Here is a 20,885-nt window from a genome sequence, read left to right on the forward strand (position 1 = left end):
GACACAATGCTCCAGTTGAGGCCTAATCAGCGCGGAGTACAGCGGAAGAATTACTTCTCGTGTCTTGCTTACAACAATCCTGCTAATACATCCAAGAATGATGGTCACTTTTTTGGCAACATTGTTACACAGTTGACTCATATTTAGGTTGTGATTCACTATGACTCCCAGATCACTTTCCGCAGTACTCCTTTCTAGGCAGTCATTTCCCATTTTGTATGTGTGCAACTGATTGTTCCTTCCTAAGTGGAATACTTTGCATTTGTCCTTATTGAATTTCATCCTGTTTTCTTCAGACCATTTCTCCAGTTTGTCCAGATCATTTTGAATTGTAATCCTATCCTCCAAAGCACTTGCAACCCCTCCCAGCTTGGTATCGTCCGCAAACTTTGTAAGTGTACTCTCTATGCCATTATCTAAATCATTGATGAAGATATTGAACAGAACTGGACCCAGAACCGATTCCTGCGGGACCCCATTTGTTATGCCCTTCCAGCATGATTGTGAGTCACTGATAATACTCGCTGGGAATGGTTTTCCAGCCAGTTATGCACCCACCTTATGGTAGCTCCATCCAGGTTGCATTTCCCTAGTTTGTTTATGAGAAGGTCATGTGAGACCGTCTCAAAAGCTTTACTAAAGTCAAGATATACCACGTCTACCGCTTCTCCCCCATCCACAAGGCTTTTCCCACTGGTAGCAAGGTTCTTCTCTGGGGAGTATCCCAGCACGCAGCCTCTGTGGGCTCTCACTGGATGGGTAACACCCAACCCTCTTCTGCAGTGAGAGGCAGTGTGGAGCTGGGCACGTGCAGCTGGGAATGCAGTGGCTGTGTAAGAACAAATAGCAGCAGCTTGGCTGGAGAGCGCCCATGGCTGGGATCTTCACTGTCTCCTGGTAAAGTTACACTCACTTCTGCTGTTCTCTGCCCCATGCCGACTGCTTAGTTACTGGCCTAGGCAGGCAGCTTGGGAATGGCTGGATGAGCACACTAGCCAGAGCCCCTTCTGTTCTTTATTGTGCGAGAGCAGCGCCTGGTGCCTGAGGGAGAACAGGCCGCATTGTGCCAGGAGCTGTACATGCATGCAGGGAGGGGTGGTTTTATAGAGGGGCACTGAGATACAGAGAGATTGAGGGCAGATTTTCCAGAGGTCACTCCCAGTGCACACATCTGTGTTACTGCGGGGTTTGGGCCATAAGCTGTGAGGGTCCTGTGCTAACATGGACACCGGGAGAGCTGGCGAGGGCCCTTTCCAGGCCCTTTGCTGAGCCCATGCTAGTTAGGGGAACCCTTTGCCTTTCTCTCTAAGCTCTGGAGTTGAAGCTTGCCTGCTGCTGCCCTGCGTCCTGGCTCTGCTGTGCTCCTCCTCTTTGCTGGTGATTACCCAGAAGCCAATGCACCCCTCGTGGCGTTGTGTGGGGAGATCAGGCAGAGAGAGGCCACGAACCAACGAGCCACGTGGCCTTCCCCTGGAATCCTCCGCCACCGCTACCACGATGAGGGGAGACAAAGGGGTGGCTGAAGTGTGTGCGTGCAGAGTGTGTTTGCAGCTACTAGAGATCTTCACATGAGCCAGGAAGCCTCAGCCCTGAGAGCAGAATGTGCACCTGGCCTGTGCTTCCCCTCTTTACGGGGGTGCTTCCGCCTCCCTGGACCGCCTCTGCAGGCCACCCAGCTCTCTCCTGGTCTCTAGGAGAGGAGGAGACTTTACACTGCTTAAAATACCAGTGGCAACTCTTCACGTTCCCCCAGGCAAGCCGCAGAGCTTAGCCCCGTGTTCTGGGCTGTCAGCCCAGGACTGAGCTCCCTGCGGGCGGAGGGCTCCCTGCACACACCAGTGCCAGCAGCAGAAGCGGGCTCTGGCACACGCAGGCCTGGCAGTCACTCCTTCAGTAGGGGGGCCTGGTGGAAACATTCTGCCTCAAGATTGCTCTCTTCTCCCGTGGCTGTGACTCCTTCCCCCTCTGTTGCACCAGTCCTGGCCTCCCCCATTGACAGTGCTGTGTGGTGGCTGTCTGCTGTGCCTGTACCCACCGGGCTGTGGCATGGCGGGCCTTGCCCTGAGGCAGTCTCTGACCCTGCAGAGGAGCTGGGAAGCAATGGGTGGGCGGGTGCCAGGCATTCCCGTGCTGTGGAGCTCTCTGCACCGCTGGCAGGAACACGGGCTTTGCATGGGAGAGGACTTTGGCTCCGTGCTGGCGTGCCTGGGGGGCGGGCCAGGCTGGGAGCCGCGCGCTGAAGATTTTCATGCGAAGGAATGCTGAGCTCCGGGCAAAGGCATCTGCTCAGCACTGGGCCCAGCACAAGGTAGGCTGTTGAATTCACTGAGATAAGGGACCCAGGATTTTATTAAGAGGCATGGCCTCAGTAATGAGGCTGCGGCGAGCGGGCTGCTGCTGTGCGTAGGTCCCAAACTGTAACCGTGATTCTAAGACCCCAAAACTCTTGGTAACTTACTCTTGGCGAGGCGGTGCAGGAAATAACTCCATGGAGACACGGCTGTCCGAGCGCTAGGTGGCTGGCACAAACCGCACAGTGCAAGAGCGCTTTCACTTTATTTAGTCTCAATCACTTCCACACATCCACAACCGGTTCGTAAAACACCCCAAAATCAATAATTACCGAAGTCTGGAGCTGGCTTCGAGTGGTACAAAGACAGCAGGCCAATTGGCCAGTCTTCCTGCCTGCCGTTGAGTACCCTACGGTGTGCCCACGAAGTGCTCCCGCTGCGTCCACCGGCCCCATACTTTCTCTCCTTGTTTGTTTGGCTTAGTGTAACTATAACATGTCAGTAAAAAAATCTGTTAAACAGTTTCAAAGTTTAAACAAGAGGTTTCCTCAAACCATTAGTTAGATGTGTTTTTGAAGAGTCCGCATGTCTTAAGGGCCCTGAGGAACGCATCCCAAAGGGCAGATACAGATAATCTTCCTGTTTTTCTAAATCACATGCATCAGCAATTTCACCAGAGCTCTTACCACGAAGGACAGTGGGTCACCCCCCTGCTTGGCTGCTTGCTCAGCTATGCTAAGGCTGTTGCAGAGGCCTGCTAAACGCTATTGATTTAGCTGTTTTTGGCAATAAGGATGCTAACCGATATTCCAGTCATTGGTAGTGGTCCCGGCATTTTGATAGTCTGCCAAGATCTCCCTGTACGAAAGGACACGGTTTTGATTGTGTTACCCGTTTTCCCACTGGCTCCAGCAGAAGCTCTGAGAGTCAGTGTTTGCCCCTGGCTTTCACAGACAGGCCGTGCTGGAATTAACCTGCTGCTCCCCCGCACATTGCGTGGTGCTGGCTGGTCGTCTCCATTTGAAAGGGATCCCACTGCACTCAGTGTGTAGCCTGATCAGTAGAGGGGTGTTACTGGGTGCAAGGTCATCCAGAAGTGCAGCCTAAGCCCTTCCCCAGCTCCCCACTTGTGCCCTGCATCATGTACTTCTATCAACTGAAAGAGGCTCGTGAACGTGCCTGCCTGGTGGGGGGCGGCTTCAGATTCAGGCTGACCACAGGCCCTCCCGCCTACTTCCACCTGAACTGGGGAATGTTTGATGGGGAGCAGGGCCTGAGTCATCCCCCCTTTGGATCAGGGCCTGAATCATCCCCCGTTTGGATGTGCCCTGGTGTAGGGAGTGGAGATGCTTCTGTGGCAAAGTGCAGTGTGAGCTGGCTATGGGACAACGGGTTCCTGTGACACACTCTACCTTGGGGGAGGGCCCTGTGACCCTCCATATTTCTCATTTATATATAATGGTGATCTTGCATATGAAGCATGCCATGTAAGACATCGGGGAAAGGTTATGAGTTGCTGAAAGTCACTGTTCTATCTAAATATGTACATCATTAGAGCATATGAAGTTATGAGATTGTGTAGTATGGTTGTCAGTAAAATGTGGAGTAAGTTGCGGAATCGGCCAGATATTATCTCCCTAGAGACAACAGCAAGGAAAGTAACCAATGTCTGGGCAGGTGACAAATAACCATCAACCATTGTTCAGCATGGGAGCTACAGTTCAATGACTCACCAGCATAAGGCCACACCAGGGGTATTGTTCAACCTTGCCTGGGGACTCAGCAATGCCCCCAGACATGCCTGGACTTGAATTCTCCAAGCACATGGACTAAGGGTATAAAACAGAACATAGGGGACCCATGCTTGGCCTTTTCTTCTCCCCGCACTTATGCTGCAAGCAACAAGGACACCGAGAAGACTGAAGACTCCAACAGAAGATACTGGCCCAGGTTTCAAGGGTGAAATCAGTGTACTTTGAACTGCACTATCCAGTGGGGTGAGAAAAGCTGCTTAATTTAGATGTTGCCCAGTCTAATAGGGTGGAGAGTTTAGACTGCGTGTTTATATTTTCTTTAGGTAAGCACTCTGACTTTTTGCCTATCACTTATACTCACTTAACATCTATCTTTTATCGTTAATAAACTTGTTTTACTGTTTATCTTTACCAGTGAGTTTGCCTGCAGTGGCTGGTAAATCTGCTAAGGTTTGGAAAGGCTGGTGTGTATCCACTCTCCATTGATGAAGTAGTGAACCAATTAATAAACTTGCAGTGCACGTTGGTATATTCCTGAGGTACAAGGCTGGGAGATAGGGCGATTTGGCTGGTGCCTTTCTCTGGGTGATTCATGAGTGGCTGTGGGAGCATTCATGCAATCTATACTCCTGGGGGAATTCTGCACCACTGTGCATGCCCAGAATTTATGTCCCCTGCAGACTTTCTAATGGGGAAGCAAAGGGAAGCCACAAGAGCAGTCATGCGACCCTCCCCAGCAGTATGTTTCGGGTGCCCAGAGCAGCCTGCAGAGAGGTAAATCACTGTGGGGCAGGAGGCGGGACAGGGGAAGGCCCGGCTGGTGGCTCCTAGCCTGAACCGGGCTCAGCTGTTTGGCCTGGCTGGAGCTGGGGAGGATGGGACTTCCTTTTCTCCTGCACAGCATCCAGGGCCAGGTCAGACCCACCCCCAGATTTCTCCCTGGCTGCAGGAGCAGGAAGCTCTGCAAACTCCGCCACCTACCCCCGCTTCCTGCAGCTATCGCTGCTCAGCTGCAGGGGGAGGGATCCCTGTACGGGGAGCTGCTCCACCATCCACCCAACCCTCGTGCATCCAGACCCTCCTGCTGAGCCCCCTCCCCCCCGATGAGCCCCACTCCCCCTGCACCTGGATCCCCACTCACCCAGCATCTGGACCCCCCCTTAAACCCCCAACACCCAGACCCCCTGCTAAGCTATATCCCCCCCACCCCCCCGCTGAGCCCCAACCACCTTCACCTGGGCCCTCCTGCAGAGTCCCATTACCGTTGCATGCAGAACCCGCCAAGAAGCCCCTGTGCATCTCGATTCCCCCTGCACCCAGATCCTCGCCTGGCAGAGTTCTTGGCTGCTGTGCTGGAAGCCCTGGCTGGGTGATGAGGAATTTGGGGTGTTTCTGACTCCCAACAGTTTGCTGAAGTGCCCAGCCCTCAGGGCTCCAGAGCAGACCGGCTTCCAAAGCTCAGCTCGTGCAGTCCTGTTGCTAGAGCAGTGGTGCCCAAACTTTTCCTCTCGCGCCCCCCGACCTGTAATAGAATGTGTCTGTGCCCCCACCCCGGGCCCGGCGCGGAGTCCTGGTGGCCGGGAGCTGAAAGCAGGGGCCCGTGGCCGGGGCTGAGGGCCAGGAGCAAAGCTGGGACTCCTGCTCTGGCTGGGGTTTGGGGCCAGGGGTGGGGTCGGGGCAGAGCTGGGCCTCCCTCCCTGCCCCTTTGGGGGGGGCTGGCCCGGGCCCTGCCATGCCCCCCTGGATGTTCTTCCGTGCCCCCACAGAGTTTGGGGACCACTGAGCTAGAGCACTGCAGTGCAGAGCTGTGATGTGTGGGGGGGCTAAAACGAGGTGCCAGGATCCGTATTCAGGCGTCCGGGGTCAGCCTGGTCCCAGCCCCCCAGTTAGAAGGTGGAGCCGCCACCAGCCTGCCCCACGTCCTAGCGTACCTGGCTCTGCAGCCTTCCCGTGGCGACGTGGATGTGAGCGTTGGGGCCCAGAGCGTGCCCGTGTCCTGCTCTCACTGGTTTGCGTTGCCTTGCAGGTGACCAACGAGATCACTCCCGTCCTGTCCTACTCCTACATGGCCGTCCTGGTGCCCATCTTCCTGCTGACGGATTACCTGCGCTACAAGCCGGTGCTGGTGCTTCAGAGCCTGAGCCACATCTCCATCTGGCTGCTGCTGCTCTTCGGCGCCGGTATCCTGGCCATGCAGTTCATGGAGTTCTTCTACGGCATCACCATGGCGGCCCGCGTGGCCTACTCCTCCTACATCTTCTCCCTGGTCTCCCCCTCGCAGTACCAGCGCATGGCCAGCTACTCCCGCGCCGCCGTGCTGATGGGGGTCTTCACCAGCTCCGTGCTGGGGCAGCTCTGCGTCACCGTGGGCGGGGTGCCCTTCATGACGCTCAACTATGTCTCGCTGGGGTTCATGCTCTTTGGGCTCATCCTGACGCTCTTCCTGGAGCAGCCTAAGCGAAGCCTCTTCTTCAACCGGAGTGACGGCCCCTCGCCCTCGGAGCTGGACAGGATGCAACCCGTCGGGGGCAAGCCAGTGCCCCCCGCGCCCTCCCGCTGGCGCAGCTCAGCCCTCTTCCGTATGCTGAGGGAGCTCGGCACCATCGCCAAGCTGCCCCAGCTGCGGCTCTGGTCCCTCTGGTGGATCTTCAACTCTGCCGGCTACTATCTCATGCTCTATTACGTGCAGCTCCTGTGGAATGAGATTTACCCTACCACGGACAACAGGAAGGTCTACAACGGCGGGGTGGACGCTGCCTCAACGCTGCTCGGTACACGGCCCTGTCTGCCTCTGGGGGTCCCCCTCTCTCCCCTGCAGTGCGTGGTGTCCAAAGGGGTCTCGGGGGCTCTTGTAGTGCTACCCGGCAGGGGGACAGAGGGAGGGGCTCTGGAGGCCAAGGGGATTACGAGGCACGAGCCCCACTCTCGGCATGTTCTGAGCCAGGCACTCATTCCCCAGGAACGCGCCGCATGTGACCTCGCTGAGCTTTCTGAAACAAAAGCTGCTCGGCCCAGGGGATTAGCTCCCAGCTGGATGCGAGTCGCTGCTCACAGCCTGCCTCCCTCACACTGCGTGTCCCAGCCCGGCATGTTTCTGTGCCAGGCAGGCCCCTGCTGGAATGGGAGCGGGCGGGGTCTAGGAGTCCCTGCCAGGCAAAGGTCTTCTCTGCAGCACAGAGCGTCCCATGACTTAGCGGATGAGATGCCAACCCCTGTGTGTATGCTCCGATTTAGGTTTAAGAGCCATTTAAACTTGTCTCTAATTGACGTAAACTAGACCCCAAATTGGTTTAACCCCAAATCAGCATCCACACAAGGGGTTTGCTCCCATTTAACTAAACCAGTTTGTTGTCTCTCCGGTTGTCATGGGTGCAGCTTGCCCATGTAGCCACGGGCTGAGTGCAGGAGCCCGGCAGACAATCTGCCCCCAGACTGGAGAGCTTCGCCTCCATTTTCATGAGCACTGAGCTCACGATTTAATCTGGCAGCACGGAGGCTGTCTGAGCTGTTGCACTCAGCCGAAGCATGCATGGCATAGCAGCCTGCGGAGGGCACGCCCCGAGTCAGTCCCACAGTTCCAGCTGTAGCCAGAGCTCTGGGGCTGTACCGCGTTGGTTCTGGAGGGTGCCGTGGTAAAGCTGGGCCTGTCCATGCAGCAGCAGGTTGGGAAAACACTTAGCCAGGGGGCATCCCTAGCCACTGAACCTCCTCCCAGGGACTCTCTGAGTCAAAACTCCTGGGTATGCAACAGCTCATGCCTGTTAACCTCATGGCACGTGGGCCATGCTCCTCATGGGACCCATCTGGACTCCGCAGGCAGCTGAGGTGGCTGTGTGCTGCTCCCGAGGGGCATCCCGGGTTGTGAGACACCTCGCCACCACCTGCCCTGAGCAGGAAGCCGTCTTGTCTGTGCCTGTGTAGCTCTGCTCCCTGACACCAGCAGCCTCTGGACCCACAAGCACTGACTTCCCGGTCTCCGCAGACTCGCCCCCCCGGTGCAGGCTAGTGACAGACACACAGCAAGCCCCGAGTCCTTGGCGCAGCCCCTGTCACTGCCATGCTCAGAAGTGACCAGGTAAGCTGTTCCCGGAGAGACAGCGTGCACCCAGCTTGACTGGCACCGCTCAGGGTCAGGCCTTCAGAACAACTCGGCACAGAGAGCTGGTCAGAGTGACAACAAACAGAAGTTTATTTACGAAGGTTAAAATTTAAGAGCACCGGTAATAAGAACACCAGGTGACGTGTAAAACAAAGGGGATAACGCTTCTTAGAGTCTCAACTGAACTCTGCCAGGCTAAAGTCCTTGTCTACAGCACCTTCTGCCCCCGAACAACCGCCCCACAGCACAAGCCCACATGGCCCACTAGTGTCCTCGGTGAACGATGAGCCAGGGGTCTGAGCCCCTTCTGAAGTGCAGCCCCTCGTAAGACTCTTCTCCCCCATTGCTTGTCCTCGGGTGAGCTCCCCCTTGCTTTCCCGTCAGCCTGCTTTTCCTGTTCACTTCACATGCCAGTGGGGCTTGCATCGTCGCTGTCCATCAGGGAGAGGGGACTAGCCAGGCATGTGTCGGGCACAAGCCCGGGTTGTCCACACGGCTTTGGGACAAACTTTAAAACATGATTTCAGCACATCCGCATACTTCCTTTGCTAGTGACAGTACATGCATTTCACAATGGCATTAGCCAGCAGTGTGTCAGCACTTGGGCCCTCACAGGACGCTCTGTGGATCAGTCCTTGGAGCGCAGTGTGTTGGGTGCAGTGAGTTTGTCGGTCCGGGAGGAGTTGTTGGCAGAGAAGTGAGTCCTTTGCCGTTTTGCATCGAGGGCTGGCTGAAGGGAGGTGACAGAGAGCGGTGATGGCTGCATGGCAGGCCGCAAGCGCTTAGCGCGGCCCCCCAGACTCCACGCTCACAGCCGCACTGGTGCCTGCCAAGTGAGTGTGTCCCACGGGAAAGGCAGAGCCAGGGCTGTGCTGGACGCGGCAGGGCTGGGAGGGCAGTGCCATGGCAGAGTGACCGTGAATGCCCTGGGCCTGCTGCTCATTCTCTGGGACAGACGGGCAGGTGAGCGCTGTGCTTACAGGGGCCCAGCTACATGCATCTGTTCTTTGCGTGCTGCCATCTCCGTGTGGCCCCGGGTTACTTCCTGTCACCGCGGGACCAAGTGCAGCCAGGCAGGCTCCTGCCCCGGGCACGGGCCTACCCTGCGGGCAGGCTGCAGTCACTGACGCCTTGTCTCCCCAGGTGCCATCACCGCCTTCTCTGCGGGCTACGTGAAGATCCGCTGGGCCCTGTGGTCGGAGCTGGTGATTGGCAGCGTGACGGCCTTCCAGGCGGGGCTGCTCTTGCTGATGAGCACCACCAGCAACATCTGGCTCTGCTACGGGGCCTACATCCTGTTCAGGGGCTCCTACCAGTTCCTGGTGCCTATAGCCATGTGAGTTGGGGGGGTCTCGCTCTGCTGGGTCCCCCACTAGTAACACGGACACAGGTGTATAGTCCTGGCTGCAGCTGGACGCCGGGTCTGCCACCCCCCCGGCAGGCGCGCTGGTATCAGAGTGCAAAGAACGCGGGCTGCGGCGAGGGGCTGGTGGCTGGCCCTGAGCTGCGCCTGGGGGCTGGGCTCCCAGCAGAGGGACAGGGCCAGTGCAGCCGGGGCTTTCCGGTGGGGCCCCTGAGCCCACATCCAGAGAGGCCTGCTGACCCTTGCTCTCCAGGTTGGCGGCACAGGGGGTTCGTGTGAGTTGTAGGTGGGACCGTTTCCAGTGATGTACCTCCCAAGCCCCTGGCCCTTGACTGGTCCAGGCCTGGGCTGGTGCAGGTCACGGCCGTGCTGGCAGTGCCATGGAGGCAGCTCGCATGGCACCGGCCTTCTCCAGCCCCTTACGGGCGTGGGCACAACGGCACCACTCCCTGCAGCCCAAAGCACACTGGAACCGGAGCCTGCAGGAGTCCCGGGCCCGCAGCACCCCCAAGCACAGCCTCTAGGGCTTAGATGGGCTTGAGCTGCCCTGGTGCGGAGGGGGCAGGTCTGCCTCCCTGAAGGCTGAAGCAGCGGAGAGAAGCCCACTGGGCCACGGGCACTGCGCAGTTAGAAGCAGTGCCAGGCTCTGCCAGCCTAGGGCAGGAGGTGGGCATGCCAGGAACTCAACGTGGCGTATTTCCTGTGGGATTTTGGGAGGTGCTGAGTGAGCACAACCTCTCAGACCCAGGGCGCCTTGAGTGCTCCCGTAACTAGGCGCTAGGTAACGCCTACCCTGTGCCTCTCATAGAGATCCCAGCTGGGTTGCACAGGCCCTAGCCAGGAGCTCCCACCCCTGCCCTATGAACAGACGGACGTGTCACATGCACATGGGGACGGATCCCCTCGGCCGGGCCAGGCAGGGCGCTCGTGGCACTGGGTGAGGAGCTGGCCGTACGTTCGCCGCCAGACACAGACGCCCTGTCGGTATTTGTACGGTCGTGGCTTTGCCTTGCCCCGCTGAGTGATTGCTTTCTCCTCACTTTGATGGCAGTTTCCAGATTGCCACCTCCCTCTCCAAAGAGCTCTGTGCCCTGGTGTTTGGCGTGAACACCTTCTTTGCCACCGTCCTGAAGACCATCATAACCATGATCATATCAGACAAGCGGGGCCTGGGCCTTTCGGTGCATCCGCAGGTAAGGGGGCTGCTCAGCTTCCCCTGGGGAGCCGCGCAGGAGGCCGAGCAGGTCGGGTTGCCCCAGGCAGAGAAGCCAATGGACGGGCTGCTTGGTAGCTGGGCAGGATAAGGGAACCCCGTGACCACTGCTCCCTCTAAGCTGTGCGCACGTGCGTACACACAGACCCCGAACCCCGTGCACACGGCACGCACAATTTGCACAGAAGACATTTTTTGCGCACACGGCCTGTGAAAAATTAGAGGGAACTTTGCCCCCAACAGCCATGAAAGTAGCCCCATGGCGGGCAGGGCAGGGGTGTGACTGGTGATGGGTATTGCTCGCCTGGTTTGCCATCTGGCTCTGCCCTGGCTGGTTACTGCGTCTGTCCGAGACCCGTGTCATGTTTAAACCCCTTTTGCACTTGAGCGGGCCCCTGCCGGATGGCGCTGCAGGCCAAGTTAGCTCATGACAACGTGTGGGCCCCCAGCCTGGCTTCCTCCCTGCCCCTTCCCCATTGTTAGGGAAGCACCTGCTACAACCTCAGCTGCAAACAACTCCCCCCCGTGTGCATTCCCGGCTGACGTACCTGTGCGGCATTGAGTCAGCCGAAGAGGGTTAACTTCACCACGTGCCCCATTTTTAAAGAGCCCTAGAGCCCCAGCAAAGCCTTGGAAAGTGCCCTCAGCCCACTGTGCGCGGGGACCAGTGCCCTGGCTGGCTTGGACAGGGAGTGGTTCATGCTTTGCCCGGGGAGCCAGGTCTGTGCTTCTCTGCTGCTCACTTTCCCAAATGGGAGCTGAGCCCGAGGGCTGCCGAGTTCCCCAAGCCCTGGGAAGTGAACACGTGCTTAGGAGCAACTCACTGGGGAAAAAGGCTGATGGAAAAATAGGGCACCCTTCCAAGGAGGTTGGTGGGTGGACAGGGGCAGAGTTAAGGTTGTCTGGGCCAATTTAATAGCGTTCCTGTCATAGAGCCACCACTCACCTGGAGCACCCTCTTGTGACAGGCCATGGCATGACTAGTGTGCCTGCCTCAGTTTCCTTCTCAGGTAACCCAAGGACTCTACACTAGGCTCTCTTGCCTTGGTAGTACCCCTCCTTGGGGCTGGTTTATTACAAATTTTCCAAAACATGACTCCCCAAACGATGTAGTTATCAGTCCAGTGTACGTAGTCTTTAAACTCCCATGACATGACCCCCCACATATCACACGCCAGCATCTTCTGCCTCACCTGGGCTCCTCTTGTGTCCTGCCAGGACACCCCCCAAGCCGTCAGCTGGAGTGCAACCCTGCTGTTCCCAGCGGGACCCAAAGCCTTTCTGGTCAAAGGGGGGGTTTCACTCCAGCCTCTCATCCTTGCCAGTAAAGCATCCCTCACTTCCCTCAGGCCACTCTCTCATCTCCTGGGTCCAGCCCTCCATTGTGGGGACAGGGCCAGCCTTAGAGAAAATGGCACCCTAGGCAAAAATGTATTTTGGTGCCCCAGCCCGCGCTGCCTCCCCCCCATCCCCCCATTGCCCCTGGCCCCCACTGCCTCCCCCCTATTGCCCCAAGCTCCCTTCCGCGGCCACGCGCCCCAGGCTTGCCCTGCTCCTTGCCTCTTGACCAGGGCGCCCTGGGCGGGGATGTCAGGGGGAAGCTCATCCACTGCTTCCGGGCCTCTGCCCGCAGCTTCAAGCCAGCAGGCACCTTCCTCTGCTGCTCTCCTGGCCTTCCCCGGGAAATGCCTGCATCTCCCTTCTGGGACCACCCGCGGCAGCTCTCACCGGTCCCACGCCTGCCCGCCAGGGTCTCTGACACTCAGCCCCCGCCAACCTTTTCGGTCACTCTGGCTGCCCTGCCCTCTTGGCTGGCTGACAGGGTGCCCCTGTGCTTTGCTGGCAGAGGGCTGCCCCCCAGGCTGGGCCCAGTGGCTGGGGGAGGCCCAGCTCCTGTTCTCAGCGCTGGTGAGCGAGAGCCGCAGCCCACGGGGAACAGCCCGCTTACGGCTGTTCCCTTAGGTTGTGCGCTCGCCATGATTTTCTGCCGCTTTTCCAGGCCCTGGTGCAGCCGGGGCCCCCCCCGTCACATCACACAGCAGTTATCAGGGAGCTACGCGGCTACCTGCCGCTGGGTACAGAAAGTGCAGGGAGGGGCACGGGGTCAGCCCTGCCCCCCCCCCCCCCCAGCTAGCGTTATCCTCTTGGTGCCAGCCAGCAAGGCAGGGAGGGCAGGGCTGGGTGACTGGCGGGGGGCAGGCGGTGGGTTTAACCTGGGCTCTCTCTCCCCCTCAGTTCTACGTGTACTTCGCCTACTTCACGCTGCTGGCGGTGGCGTACCTGGGGGCAGCGGTGTGCGAGGCCGTGAGGCGCCGCCGGGGCAAGGTGCCGCAGGAGCCGGCCTTCGCCAAGGAGCTCTGCAGCCCCGCTGAGGAGGCGCCGGGGAAGGAGAGGAGCTCGGAGCCGGGCAGCGTGCACATCTGAGAGAGGAGACGCGAGGGAGTGGCCTGTGTGCAGACCCCAGCCCCATCACCGTCCCAGCCAGCAGCCAGCCCTGCCGCGGTCCTCTCACCTTCCTCGCACTGTCAATGCGCAGCTGAGAAAGCCGGGAGCGCAGGCCAGGGTGGGGCTGCAGGCCTGTCCTAGCTCGTAGGGGCCGCCCATCCCCGGGCTGTGCTCACCCTCGGCCCCCAGGCTGCCACTCCTGCCCGCGCCGCCCCTCCCATCACAGCCTCAGCGCCGGCAGAAGCTGCACCGTGCAGACCTGTGTTACGAACGGCCTGTGAGGACAGAACGGCGCCAGCCCGGAGTCCCGTCCCAGCGCCAGGCCTGCTGCTTTGAGTGCCACGGCTCCGTTACTGATGTGGTTCCTGGGCCGGGTTTTCCAGACACTTGTGCGTGCGCACACACGCTCATTCGGGGTGACCTGTGCCAAGCTAACCAGGAAATCGGGGGGCAGGGCTACACCCAAGATGTTGCTAAGACAAGCCATTGGGGCCCTCTGGTGTCAGCCCTCATGGGTCCTGTGTTCCAGCTTTGCCCCACAAGGGCTAGAAGTGTGCTCTTTGTAGTGAAAGCTGAGGGTCCCGTGTAATCACCTGACTCCAGGCTCTGGGGCTTGGAGCACTGCACCCGATTGCCCCTCCCCCCATGCGCTGCTTCGGCAACGGTCTGAATGGCACCTGTGCAGCCGCTGCAGCTGCTCTTGCCCCAGCCAGCTGCTTCCACCCTAGTTCCCCCAGGCCCCTCTGGCGCTGAATCTGCCTCCGCCCTGGGGGGCCAGCCCTGCCCTCCCTGCACACAGGTCTGTAGCTTTACAGCATGGCCCACAGAGCAGCCTTGCTCTGTACTACGGGGCTGGAAAGTCCTGGCGTAACCTGGGGCCTTGTGGCATAACTATGGCGCATGCTGCATACGTCCAGGGAGCTTCGACCCAAGCGGGACCATGGTTGGCTCTCCTTGCCCCCCCCGGGCAGCCGTGGGGACTGGGTCGGGCTGAGCAGGTGAGCTGTGCCCTCCTGCCTGGCATACATCAGCTGACTGTAACAGATGGCCCGGGGGGGGGGGGGGGTCCTGTACGCACAGGGGAGCTGCTGGCAGCCCAGCACAGGGCTAGGGGCCCATTGCTGCCCTTAGACGCTGTGCTCCTCTGGGGCCTGCAGCCTGCACAGTGGTGCATCGGTGGCCACCGGGGCAGGGCAGCTCAAGACCACAACCCTTCTGTGCTGGGGTGTGGCACACAGCAGCCTGCGTGCCCGCGGCCTGGTGGGCAGTGCTGGCTGGCTGCGCACGCCCACGTGCCCTTGGTGTCTGGGGGAGGTGCCTGGCCAGTAGCAGACACCCCGCTGTGACAATCTGCTGAGCGCCCAGCCTTGTGCGCCATGCCGTTACCCTTCCCCTGCCCCCAGCCCCAGCCTGGGGGCGTTTTAATACTGCTAAGCTGCCTGCCAGCTCCCAGCCATGCCAGCAAACACTGCAGGGCTCTGCCAAGCCAAACCGTGCCTTAAACTGTGAACCTCCCAACAGCATCTCCCATCGGCGGCCAGCCCCTGGCTGCACACGCTCACGCAGTAGTAAGGTTTTTGCTGCTTTAAAGAGCCCATACACTGAGCCTGCTAGGTTCCTGGGGGCGGACACACCCGCCCTCCCGTTAGCGCACACCCCCTTGGCTGGTCACAGGGCTAAGTGCTACCACGGGTCAGGAATAAAGCTGGACGGTTACACGCAAGCAAAAGTAAAATGACCCCGTGTGGCCTAAAACCCAATGGACCAACTGAGCCTCTCATTCAGCGCCGTGTTTCTCGCCAAGAGGCTGGCCCAGCACAGCTGGCCGGGCTCCCAGGCAGGCCCTGCGCAGAGGGCAAAATGCTCGGGCCTGACATGGCACCCAAAGGTCCGTGACCCTGTGACAAGAGGGGGCCCGGTTCCTGGTGATGTCCCAGCCCCTGCTGCCTTGTATGTAACTAACACAGCCAAGCCCTAATGCTCCCTTGACGCTGGAGACAGGGAGGGGTCTGCCTCCCGCCCGCCTGGGCCCTTTCGCCCTGTTGGGTCAGACTGACGCGTACTAACAATGAGTAGCCAAGGCCTCAGCCCAGGTTACTACGGATGTTACGCTGACCTCGCTCACCAGCATGCCACAGGCCTTCAGAAGAGAGAGGCCGGATGCCCAGTAAACCAGGCTGTCACCGCGGTGGGTAGATGCCATGCTGTCTGCGCCCCTGCGTGCTCACCTGGAGTCCCTTCGCGGTAACTGCCCCTGCCCTGGCTCGGCAGATAAGCCCATGCCCAGCCTGTGTGCGCGACGTGCCCATGGCAGGCCTGACAAGCACAGCAAATCCCTAGGCCTCTCTCTCGTGCCCGCCCACGCTGTGTCACTGGGCCCCGGCACTGCTGAGCCCCAGGGCTTGTGTGGCCAGCAGCCCCCCCCAGGGCTGGCGCAGTGCCCTAGCAGGGGGCGTTGAGGGCCTCAGCTCTTCGCTCAGGGCTGCAGGACGGCTGAGCCGGTCCTGTGTAAAGTCCGGCCTGGCACGAGGGCTGTTGTGCTGGCTGCACGGCCTGGGTGCAGGGTGAGGCTCTGTGTGCCACCCTCCCCTGCACCTGGGATGGGATGCTGGCTGGAAAGGCCCTGCCTGCCTATCGCCCCTCTCCCCAGGGTGCATTGCTGGCCACCCTGGCAAGGGCAGCTGCCCTTGCCTCATCCACATGCCTGGTACCGGCTGAACTCTGAGCTGGCCTCCAGCAGGAAAGGGCCCTGGGGGCTGGGCATAGGTCAGGGTGTCCCAGGAGCCTGGACTCGACCCCTGCCCCCAACACCCTCACTCCCAGCCAGGGCCCGTGTGCCATTGCTCCAGCCCAGCCCCAGCGCAGGGGGACACCCTGATGAAAGAGGGATCTACCCCCCCAACGGAGGCCCCTTTCCCTGCACAGCTCCAACCCACCGCCTGCTGCCCCCTCCCAGCTGTACATGCACCCAGGCAGCTGGGCCCCGGCACTGGCCAACAGAGCCTACTGCATGGCCACAGCACCTGGGGCTGGGAGGCCCTGGGCGCTGCTGGGATCCAACACCCTCTTTGGGATTTCAGGGCCTGCCCTTAGCTCCCAGGTGTTCAGCTCCTCACTTTCCTAACCCCTGCTGGTCAGTTGGTGTGAGACTCTGGGTGGCACCACAGTGCCAGGGGCACCAGGGCCTGGGCTCCGTCTGGCACCATGGCACTGGGGGCCCAGGGCTCCATCTGGTGCTAGGGCTGCAGGGACCTGGGGCGTCATCTGGCACCATGGCACGAGGGACATGGGGGCTCTGTCCAGTACTGCAGCGCTAGGGGCTGTGGGGAGCCGGGGCTCTGTCCGGCACTAGGGGGCATGGGACCGTCTGGCAGCACAGCATGGGGCTCCATCCGGCACCATGCTGCTTGTGCCCGGCAGCAAAAGGGGAAGCAGCGAGCTGGTGCAGGGCTGGATTTAACATCAACACTGACTGCTAGGCCTGCACTCAGTGGTTATTGACATTTCACCTTTCCATGGGGAGCCGCAGCTCGGGCTGGGCTGGGGTCTTGCTGAGTAAGTTCAGAGTCCCTCGACCTGTGGCCATGGAGCCGGGGAATTGGCTCCTAGCACAGCACCCCAGGGGCAGCCCTTGGGCCTCTTCCCGTAGCCAGCCCGAGCCCAGGCAGTGTCCACCTGCACCGCACAGCCTCGGGGGGTCTCAGCTTCCTGGGCACTCACACGGCCCAAGGAACGCCGAGCCTGGGAGTTGAGGCTTGCCAGTCCCGAGCCAAGGGCCTTGTCACGCCAGCGGCAGGGCTGTGACTGAGGGGCCAATGCAACAGGAAAGCTGGGGCGGGCAGGGGGTGTGTGCGCAAGTTATTAGGCTACTGCCGCATCAGCATCCTGAGGGGTCTCATGGTACCAGCCTAAAGGTGTGGGGAACCCCCCAACCGCCTTCCCATCAACCACGAAACCTGGCTCCACTCCAACAGGAGCCGGACATTTCTCTGAACAAGAGCACCCAGAGTGACCCCAGTTAACCACGACTAGGCTTTGCCAAATTCATGGTCCACTCTGGTCAAGTTCAGCCATCTGATTTTAAAAGGTCAATTTCATGCTTTCAGATGTGTTGGTGTAACCGTGGGGGTCCCGACCCAAACCGGGGGTCTGTGGGATTGCCACGCTCACTTCTGTGCTCTGCCGGCCGCGGAGCTGCCTTTGCAGCTGGGCGGCCAGAGAGCAGCAGCTGCTGTCCGGGCACCCAGCTCCGAAGGCAGCAGCCTGGCCAGCAGAGCACAGAAGGGAGGATCACAGGGTATGGGGAGTCATCACTTTTCCGGGGGCAGGGCCGGCCTTAGAGGAGGGCGACTGTGATCATGACACCATGGTCCCCCACAGCCTGCTCAAGGCCCCTTTAACCTGAGTGCTGGGCCCAAAGCCAGAGAAGGGCAAGGCTGAGGGCGCCCCAGCCAAGGGCTCCTACCATGAACCAGGCTCCAGCTGCTAGTCCCGGCCGGGCTGGGGAGAGACGGGACTTCCTCTTCCCCGGCACAGACAGCATCAGACCCACCTCTGGGAACCTCCCCCGGCTGCAGGAAGCTCCACGGCTGCTCTGACTCCACAGCCCACCCTCACGTCTGTGCTGCCCTCAGAGCTGGGCTCCCAGCCAGCCAGGTCCCGGCCCTGGGAGTGGCTTCTGCAGGGGAAGAGGAAATCCCTCCCCAGCCCAGCCCAGGCACTGGAGTCTGGCACAGGACAGGAGCCCCCCTCCCCTAAAACAGCAAGATTTCACAGTCCCTGATGTGTTTTTCATGGCCGTGAACTTAGAATCATAGAATATCAGGGTTGGAAGGGACCCCTGAAGGTCATCTAGTCCAACCCCCTGCTCGAAGCAGGACCAATTCCCAGTTAAATCATCCCAGCCAGGGCTTTGTCAAGCCTGACCTTAAAAACCTCTAAGGAAGGAGGTTCTACCACCTTGGTTCTACCAACTTGGTAGGGCCCCAGTGATGACATTCTGGAAGGGACAGTAAATCTCATGTCTCAGGGTGTCAGCCAGACTCGAATAGAAACCAGAATGAGACCAAACGTGGATACTGCACAAGACGAACCTCAGATCTGCTCCTTGCAGGTGTTCCTCTGACCTTCCACTTGGAGGAAGCCAGAGTCCAGCTGCCTGCATTTCTTAAGGGCTAGCGACCATGCATTCACACCCTCTTCGCAGCCAAGTGACTGGGAGTACAAGAGGAGACGTTCCTTTATTCAGTGCCTTTAGAAAAGGTTTAAAGAACACAACTGACAAAAAAAAAACAAAAATCCACAGGCTTTAAATTGCATTAATTACACAAATACAGTAGACAAGAAGAAATGGAAATTGTGTGACTTGCACAGCCTTTATGGTAATAATTTCAGTACAATAAGAAGCTAGTTAAAAATTTAGCACCTCAGATTTCCAAAACTGATTAAAAAATCCTTTAGACATTAGTGCTTCACAAGTACGGTACATGAGGAGTATAAAAGTGTGTGGAAGGCTTCTGGCTTGGAGGTGGGACGTTCTCCTGGAGATGATGCTCAGCTGCAACATGGGACCTTAAATCCCACCCCCAGACTTGCCCGTCGCGGGCTGGGGCTCCCTCTGGCAGTCAGGGTGTATGGCAGCGAAGAAGCACCTCCACTCCGTAATGCTCATGGAGGTCACAAACCCTCGACGCTCAGTATTGCTAGAACAGGTACTTTTCAATCTGCCCTCTGGAAACTGTCAAACTTCCCCCACCCCCAAGCAAAGGAGAGTACATCCAGTCCCCTCGTCAGCGCACGCGCCCTGACCAGAGTAAGGCACATGGTGGCCAGGGTTTGGTGTGGATCGGCTGGGCTAGCCTGTGGAGGGGACGCCCGGCTAGCCAGTGCCCTGCGATGGAGAAGGCACTGCCCAGAACAGTTGGGGTGGGGAGTCGGGCTCCATTCGACTTTTCTCTTATAACAAACCCGTTCCGTTCTTCCGAAAAGGACCCGAGTCTGCTTTCAAAGGACAGCCCGCCCCTCTGAGCGGCTCCCAAAGTACTGCCCCACTGCCAGCTTACCCATGCCATGGGGGGAACCCACTTCTCACTACCCACTACGGGGAGCAGGGCTCTGCTGGCAGGAACCCCACTGCCAGCTCAGAGGCGCCTGTGGCTGGGGGCCTGGCCCCACTCCAGCTGCCCTGGAACAGGGGGAAGAGGGGAGGCGAAGCCAGGGGCTATCAGACCTAGCCGAGGGGGAAGCCGACCCGCAGACAGGGACACAGCTAGAGACTCGGGGCCTTTCGCCAGCTGAGTCCCTGCAGGGTGCGTGGTCCGCGACAGACAGCAAAGCCCTGGGATGCCCTCAGACCGTGCGGTGACAGCCCACCCTGCTCCGGCTGCTCCCGAGGCCAGAGTGCTGTCCAGCAGGGGCAGTCACCCACCCCACAGCGCGAGGACCGGCCGTGCAGCCAGCTCTCCAGCTGGGCCTCCCTGTCTCCACGAAGAGCATCTTGTGCTCCAGCACCCTGCGTGGGGACCGCGGGGCCTTCCCTGTGGCGACCGTCCTAGCACGGGGGCAAACGGAACCAAGGGGAGTTCACCCAAGAATACAACTAACCTGGTTAAATATGAGGGGGATTAAAAGAGAGCGCCCCGCTGCATCTGCAACGGAGATGAGGAGACGGTCAGCACAGCCAGCCGGCTCAGCCCTCCACATGCTGGCCGGCGCCGGGCTGGAGTTTCAAACTAGCTCAACACTCTTTGGCTTTTCATCTGCTTCTCTGGGAATGGCTGTGTGAAGGGGGAAGCGGCTGCCCCATGGGGGTCCCTCCTCTCTGTGCTCCGAGGCGCGGGCGGGGGCAGGTCACTTTTTGGAAGAGGTCATGAAGCTGTTCTCGATACACAAGACGATGAAGGCGTTCTGGCAGCTGCTCACCTTCTGCTCCAGGAGCTTGCCCGAGGCCAGCGAGGAGGCCTGGCCCGTCACCACGCTGTTGTCCGTCCTCCATGTCTCGCAGTAGCTCTCTGTGAGCCGGTGGCCCTTGGCGTCAGAGCCGTGCCACACGTTCTTCTGAGGCCTGCAACACAAGACAACAGCTCACTGCCAAGCCCGTGGGCAGGAGCAACGGCTGGAGTGACACGGTTTGCCGAGAGACCCTCCCAACCAACCCTGGCCTCCCTTCCAGGAGCAGCAGGCTAGGCTGGAGCCGCCAGTGCTCCCTCCCTGCAGCTTCCCGGGTGGCAATGAAACACAAAACCCCGACTGCAGGGAGGGGGGATGGGATCAAACCCACCCTGGGGAGGGAGGCTGGAAAACCGGAGTTTCCAGAGCAGCCCAGCATGGAGGCCCCCTGCTCAGCGAGTGTCACTCTGTTTGCACAAGACCCCCCACCACCACATCCAACCCCCCCAGATCCCTCCATTCCCACAAACAAAGCCAAGAGAGGCCCTGAGGAATACGGCCCAGTGAGCTCCCCCAGCCTGGCGGGGGTGGGGGTTCTCCCACACAGAGGGGAGCTTGGCTGGCTGGACACAGCCGTGCTATCCAGGCAGGAAGGCCGGCCCAGAGATCACGAACACCAGCCACACGTGGCCCTGTTTGAGCCAGCACTAGCCAGAGATCTTAAAACACCCGGACCAAGGAGATCCGCTCCCTCACCCTTCCTTGCCCGTTACCGCACACTGCTGGTTACACAAAGGTTCTGCCCCCCTGCCCAGCTTGGTGACTGTGGGCA

General features: G+C 59.6%; 2 protein-coding genes across 9 annotated transcripts in view; one reads left to right on the forward strand and one right to left on the reverse strand.

The window, feature by feature from the left end:
• Positions 1-14,925, forward strand: part of SLC19A1 (solute carrier family 19 member 1) — a 40,622-nt gene extending 25,697 nt beyond the window's left edge. For all 4 annotated transcript variants that reach the window (XM_048870501.2, XM_048870500.2, XM_075118192.1 and 1 more), the window contains 4 exons: positions 6,072-6,816; positions 9,288-9,480; positions 10,559-10,700; positions 12,956-14,925. In XM_048870501.2, the coding sequence (XP_048726458.1) occupies positions 6,072-6,816; positions 9,288-9,480; positions 10,559-10,700; positions 12,956-13,144 (1,269 nt within the window). In that variant the 3' untranslated portion in view covers positions 13,145-14,925. The remainder of the gene's footprint in view (positions 1-6,071; positions 6,817-9,287; positions 9,481-10,558; positions 10,701-12,955) is intronic.
• Positions 14,926-18,380: 3,455 nt separating this feature from the next.
• Positions 18,381-20,885, reverse strand: part of COL18A1 (collagen type XVIII alpha 1 chain) — a 247,174-nt gene continuing 244,669 nt past the window's right edge. For all 5 annotated transcript variants that reach the window (XM_048870499.2, XM_048870498.2, XM_048870496.2 and 2 more), the window contains one exon: positions 18,381-20,228. In XM_048870499.2, coding sequence (XP_048726456.1) covers positions 20,015-20,228 — 214 coding nt within the window. In that variant the 3' untranslated portion in view covers positions 18,381-20,014. The remainder of the gene's footprint in view (positions 20,229-20,885) is intronic.

Source organism: Caretta caretta, chromosome 11 (genome assembly GCF_965140235.1).
Source record: "Caretta caretta isolate rCarCar2 chromosome 11, rCarCar1.hap1, whole genome shotgun sequence".
NCBI lineage: Eukaryota > Metazoa > Chordata > Testudines > Cheloniidae > Caretta > Caretta caretta.